The sequence below is a fragment of the Salvia hispanica genome, chromosome 5 (genome assembly GCF_029641045.1).
Source record: "Salvia hispanica isolate PSC_SH4W2 chromosome 5, Shi_PSC_v1, whole genome shotgun sequence".
Classification (NCBI taxonomy): Eukaryota; Viridiplantae; Streptophyta; class Magnoliopsida; order Lamiales; family Lamiaceae; genus Salvia; species Salvia hispanica.
Window position 1 is genome coordinate 26,924,760 of NC_142696.1, and position 6,554 is coordinate 26,931,313.

The window sequence follows — 6,554 nt, forward strand, 5'->3', positions numbered from 1 at the left end:
GCATGTAGATGAAAGCCACATAAATTGGGTGGGAGGTGTTTCATACTTTCATGGTTCATCGATTTTGGAGTTGTAACTCCCAACAATCAAAATTGTCGGTTGTGTTGTCTATAGACAGAGCACCTTTTTCTTAACCATTAAATCGATTTGATTAATCTTGCCTACTCCGCCATTTTCTTTCAAGCATTACTATAAATTAACAAACTTAACTTTCAGCTGATTAGAACATCTTTGTTCAAATTACAAGTTACTTATCTTCATGCAAAAAACTTCCTTTTAGATTAGATTAGATCTCCAAACCTTTCTTCTAAAAAATCTCTTGTTTGACAATGTTGCTTTTCCTGGTTTCTTGTCTATCTTTCCTACTGCTTTTTTCTCAGTCATTTCTGAAGCCAAAACCAACTCCCAAAATGGGATCAAGAGTGTGGAGATTCCCCTTGTTTTTTAGGGAAATTCTCTTTCTATTGGCCAAGAAAAGAAAGGATCTAAGGAAAGTTTTTCAAACTCCATCATCCAAGAAAATTGTGAGCACAAAATTTGAGAGAAAACAAGAAATTTGTAGTATGTCTCTAGTTGATCTCCCTGATTTGGTTCTAGACTGCATTCTTGAGAAACTCTCAGCTGCTGAGCTCTGCAGCATGGCTGGAGTTTGCATCGCTTTGAGAGAGAAGTGCACAAGTGAGCATCTATGGCAGAAGCTCTTGAAACAAAAATGGGGTGAATCCATTGGTGCTGCTGCTTACACACAATGGCAATCTCAGATTCCTGCAAAAAGATTCTTGCTTTTCACTGAAAAAAGAAGAAGCAAATCATGGCTCTTCTCCAACCTTTTCAGGTTCAAATCAGAGACTAGGGAGAAAAGAGTAACACCAAACTCTGTCATGTCATGCTATCTTGCTCTTGAAACTGGAAAATTCTGGTTTCCAGCTCAGGTTTTTAACAGAGAGGTAAATTTCATTTTTCAAGGGATTTAATTTCTTGATGTAATTAAACAAGTTTAGTGATTTAAGTTTTGTGATGTGCAGAATGGGCATGTGGGATTTATGCTTTCATGTTATGATGCACAGTTAAGCTATGATTCGGCCACAGACAATTTTGTTGCTAGGTAGGATCAACATTCATTCTTGTTTATTTTATTTGAGTATCAAGATTTGGTTTTGAGTATCAAGATTTGATCTTTTTGCAGGTATAAGGCCCAAGGGCGGTCTATGATTGAGGAAGGTATTGATTGGAAAAGAATTAGAGCACCAACTGTGAAAACTCCTGCAAATGTTCTTCACATTTCGACTTGCTTAAATGATCTCAAACCTAATGATCACATTGAGATACAGTGGAGGAAAAACAAAGACTTTCCATATGGTGTGTGATTCCTCACTTTTTGTGTGTGTATTTGTGGGTGTGAGAGAGAGTTGCCTCATGACCAGCCAAGAGTGAAGAAAAAGATTTTGCATTGAAGGGGGTGGGGTGGGTTTGAAATTTGAATAGTTGGATCTGTCCAACTGTATTCATTAATGAACATTTTTAATGTTTTCTTCTCCCAACACCACAGGTTGGTGGTATGGAGTGGTTGCACATCTGGATTCCTGCAGTGGCAATGAATTAACTTGTCAGTGTCACATAAGCGGTGAGCACATTAATTTCATACTCTCTAGTCTCGTTCCTTCCCATTGCACGTGACACATTTCTTTTGAGCACAAGTTTTAGTTAGTGGTTAAATAACGAGAGAATTATATGAGTGGGAAAAAAGTAAAGAGTAAAAGTAGGGGAAAAGATAAAGTAAGAGAGAGAATGTTACTCCTTTCATCCACGATTAAGTGTCCTAACTGACTTGACATTGATTTTAAGAAATGTAATGAAAAATTGATAGACAAAAATAGAGTAGAGTAAGTCCTATTTTTATATATTAATTTTAAAATAAAATGTGAGTTTGAGTAGTTAATAGAATGTGTAGTACATTATCAAAATAGTAAAAGATAAATGAGACACTTAATTGTGGACGGACGAAGAAGTTAACTTGAGATACTTAATCGTTAACAGGGGGAGTACCTTTTTCCCATAAAAGAAAATATCTCACTTATAGTGGGACGGTCCAAAAAGGAATATGCCTCATTGGACGGAGGGAGTACCTATATTTGCTTAACAAAAGGAGGGTGCTCCACTTTACTTCTAATTTTTTATAGAATCTTAAAATTTGAGTTTGAAGTTTGTTAAACCCATAATTCATGCATTTATAATGGGCTAATTAACATGTTTTAACTACCTACTTTAAGGTTTGTTTCCTACAAAATGGATAAAAATGGCTAAAATGTGTGTTTGTTTGTGTAGATACGATAGTGTTGGAGTTCAAGCAATACAGTGGAGAGTCGCGGTGGCGGAAGGTGGAGATGAAGAGGAAGGGCCACAGAGAGATTGGTAATGAGGTGGATGGATTTTATGGTGGGATTAGAAAACTTAGCAACAAGCAAGAAATTGAAAAATGGAAGCAGCTATGGCCAAACTGTACCTTGGAATAGCTCATTTTCTTTTAGATCCCTTTCTCAAATTTGTAGATAGCCTCATCATATTAGGGCTTTGCTTTTTTTTTTGTGCATCTTGATGCAGAAGCCTATGGTAGTTCCAATATTTATATTTAATTTCCGCTTTTTATTATTTGAAAGATTGGTTGTTTTTATAAATTTGACCATGCTTAACACAAAAGGATGGAAGTGAAAGAGGATGGATAAACAAGAAAATAGAAGGATAGGCCCAATCAACATCAATTTCTTATTCCAGATTGGCTATCATGATATGGATTCATTGAGATCTATTAACCCAAGATGTATACCCTTTGATGGTAATATAAAGGTGATTTATCTTGCAAATGAACACAAACACACAAAAACAACAAAAGGATAGGGTGTGCCTAGCCTTCAAAAATTAGATCCAAAATGATTTGATGGAAGACAAGGAATGAAAAAGTGTGAATTTGATATTAGCTACATCTATTGATGGAGAAAATACTCTAAGCAATCTTCAACAGATTCAACTAATGACTCAACTACTCAAAGGAATTCACAAGCCCATTGATGCATACCTATACTTGATCATACTTGATTGAATCAATTGATGATCAAGCAAAATAGAAACTAGGAATTTGATAAAAACTCTCACCAATGAGAGAACAAAGCTCACAAGCTACAAATTCAATATTCAACCAAGCATAAAAATGAGAAAATATGCTATTTATAGGTTAGGCCAAATTCCAAGAAAAGGCCCACAAAATATAGCCTCTGCGTGAGACAACTGGTCGGGTGGCCTGGCCGCCCAAGAGTCACCCGTCCGAGAGGGATCTGCTATCTCAGCTGTGCCTTCGGGTGGCCACACATCCGGGTGGATTTTTGTAACCGAAAGTCACTCGTCAGGGTGGGATTTGTTGTCTTAGCTGTGCCTTCGGGTAGCCACCTGTCCGGGTGGAATTTGGTGACTAAAAGTCACTCGTCCGGGTGGGAACTGGACTCCGATTGAGGCATGTAAGATACTCACGCGAAGCTTTTTTGAAGATGAATACATTGGTGGCATTTTTAGAGCATTTGTACATCATCTTGATAGGCAAAATACTGATTGAATCCAGCTGCAGTTGCAAACTTTGATGCACGGCTTCCATGATCATATTATATCATCATAGCTATATAGAGTATCCACAATGGGAGGACTCCCTCCATGCCACAACACGCCATCACATTATCGTTTATCTCTTTATCCTGCATTAGGCAACAACTTCCACATGGACGCCCTTTCCTCATGTCTCTCCCATTAACTTGCATTAGTCATTGTTTTAGTTGTAGAATTGAAATACTTACGAATCATGTTGTTCAATCTTCTCAGTGAGCATGTGAAATATGAGGTTGTGCAGTCGGAGCTGATCCGGGGTCATGGCTGAAGTTTTTTTTCTATTTGGTGCACCACTTCCAGCCTTCGGCTCCACCGCTGAATGTGGGGCTCCTCTGGAGAAGTTGTCAGACATCGAAGAACTTGAAGGGCTTCTCTCATCACTGAAGAAGACTTCATTCGCCTTCCTAGCAATGTCGGCCAAGTTGTGCCCGCTCGGCCGCATCTTCTGGGCGTTGGTGTAGATGGTATCCCACTTGAAAAAAAAAAAAACAAAGAAGTATTTAAATCCCTAAACAGCTGAAAATCTAATTCCAGCTCTACTCACTTCATTGTATTAGGCATGTCTCCTCGAGCTTCCATCTTCTTTTTTTGTTTGCTACACTCAAAGCAGTCGATGATCACTGTGGGCTATTGCTACCGGGCAATCTCTTCCACCTTCTCTTTAGAAACAACTCTGCCTATCACGATATCCACCACGAGCTCTATGGCAATAACTACAACTTTTCGCAGCCATCAAAGAAATACCAAAAATGATCACAAAACATATACAGAGAAGAAATACAGAGGGAAAATTATTTGATAGTAATTTAGAGTTAGGTGAGTAGTCCTGAGAAATAAGGAGGAAAAAAAAAGAGCCAAAGTGATTGCATTTTTCCCACGAGAGAGGATATGGGAAACAAAAATATTTGATTAGGTCATATACAAGGGCAATTAAGGAATTAAATCAATTTAATTAGGTCAAATTTGTCATTGCACATTTATTTATGATTTCATAACTTCCCTACTAAACAAAGTGGGCTAATTAGAAATAATATTAACTAGGGTATCAAACACGAGATATTAAAATCATATCTTTCCCTAACTTGGTTCTAAATCTTGATCACTAACTAACCTAGGCATATCCCACATCACTTATCAAACAAGCCCTTAATGTTTAGGCTTTCGGCAGCCTGATCTTGCACCTGACTTCCACTTTTTTGAAGCTCCTTGCCCTCAGCGCCGACTGGACTTCAAAAAAGGTGATGGTACCTTCCCTACCATACATTATAGCATCTTGCAATTGCTCATGCGACTTCGGTAGTGCATTAAGGAGAAGAATCTCCTTATCCTCATTTTCTATGGTGACATCAATATTCTCGATATCATCTTTCGCTTTATTGAAATATTCTAGCTGCTCAAGAATGACATTCTCCTCTTGGAATTTGTACGAATACAAACACTGCTTCATGAATAGCCTATTCACGAGCGATTTCGTAGAATACAGGTCTTCCAATTTCGTTAGAATCCCGACCGCAGTAGTCTCCTTTGCCACCTCACGGAGCACTTTATCTTCAAGACACAACACCACCGTGCTATGTGCCTTGGCCAGCAATTCCTCTTTCTTTGCGGTTGCCTTTTAGTTGAGCACCTCATCCGTCTTCCCGGTCGACAACACCGCCGCCAGCCCTTGCTGGATGAGCATCGCTAGCATCTTGACTCGTCATAGTCCAAAATCATTTTTTCTTGTAAATTTCTCTGCCTCAAACCTTGGTGCCATTGATTTCCTAGAGTTTGATTCCCTGATTCAACAACACAAAGATGAAGTTCCCATAGATCCGCGCCACTTGTTGACAATCGGAATGGATGTGAACGGAAGTAGAAATCTTATTGAATCAGAGAATTGAGAAATTGGGGATTTTACAGCTGAATACTTGGCCAAAAAAACAACAACAAAGAAGTATTTAAATCCCTAAACTCTTCCAACGATAAGTTGGATCAATGACTGAAAATAAAGAGCCTAAGTCATTCTTCATCCAACGGCTCCTGAATGATCGTGCGATCATATGATCTAATTCCAGCTTTACTCAATTTCATCTAGCTTCGTTCAGCATTGAAAAACTGAACAAGGACAACTTCAGCAGCCAAATCTTAGGGTTAAAAGGAAAACAAAATATTTATACACCAAATGTAAGTAGCACAGAATAATCGGAGGCAGATGTGCTATGGTGCTAAGATCCCTCGATCTACTTTATCTTGTTGAGTCTACAAGAAAGAAAGTAATAGCAAAGTAAGTTATTTGCTTGGTTAGTGACATTTTGCAACTGATAAATAATAGAGCACAATTAATTCGGAGATACTCCATTAGTTCAACCAAATGTTCAATTTGCAGCAATATTAAAGCTTTAATACATAGGCCTTGAACCAGGGCTCTCAAATATGTCATGTTTTGTAACAGAAGCTTCATATTAGGAACTCAGTCATCCATCAAGGGTACATGATGGAGGCTATTTGAACCATTGAGATAAATTCAAAATGAAATCTAAGCCATCAATAGAATATCAAAGAATGGAGGCTAAGTATTCCATGGGATAAGCTTGGCATCTTGAATATTTATTATACCATACTATCTGCTCCCTCCATCCGCCGTTAAATATCTCATTATTTTCTTTTTCGTCCATCCTTCAATGAATGTCATTTCACTTTTACCATATTTGGTAATTGGACCCTACATTTCACTCTCATTTTATTATATAATGAATATATAAAAGTAGGGTTATGATCAATTGCGAAATTATTAACAATCACAAATTAAGACTAAATCTTAGTCATTAGATTAGCAGATCTAGTGGTTAAAATATTGTCACATAGAATTATTAAATAAACTTAAAGGGTATTAATGTCAATAATAATATATGATATTTAAA

General features: G+C 37.6%; 1 protein-coding gene and 1 long non-coding RNA gene across 2 annotated transcripts; one reads left to right on the plus strand and one right to left on the minus strand.

Moving 5' to 3' along the window:
* On the plus strand, positions 1-2,649 carry LOC125187247 (F-box protein At2g32560-like). Its single transcript, XM_048083802.2, has 5 exons — positions 1-947; positions 1,026-1,105; positions 1,187-1,359; positions 1,550-1,624; positions 2,326-2,649. Exons 1-5 carry the CDS (start codon positions 330-332, stop codon positions 2,511-2,513), a joined length of 1,134 nt encoding a protein of 377 aa, XP_047939759.1. The 5' UTR covers positions 1-329; the 3' UTR covers positions 2,514-2,649.
* A 348-nt stretch (positions 2,650-2,997) lies between these two features.
* Positions 2,998-6,161, minus strand: LOC148926565 (uncharacterized). Its single transcript, XR_016130451.1, has 2 exons — positions 4,196-6,161; positions 2,998-4,123 (listed from the first exon to the last, which is right to left on the minus strand). It is a non-coding gene; the product is annotated as an uncharacterized LOC148926565 (long non-coding RNA).
* Positions 6,162-6,554: the final 393 nt, after the last annotated feature.

Excerpts from the sequence above, each read along its gene's own strand:
- LOC125187247 (XM_048083802.2), top strand. The coding sequence starts at position 330 with ATGTTGCTTTTCCTGGTTTCTTGTCTATCTTTCCTACTGCTTTTTTCT. Across the intron at positions 948-1,025 it reads CTCAGGTTTTTAACAGAGAG|AATGGGCATGTGGGATTTAT; the intron begins GTAAATTTCATT and ends TGTGATGTGCAG. Across the intron at positions 1,106-1,186 it reads ACAGACAATTTTGTTGCTAG|GTATAAGGCCCAAGGGCGGT; the intron begins GTAGGATCAACA and ends ATCTTTTTGCAG.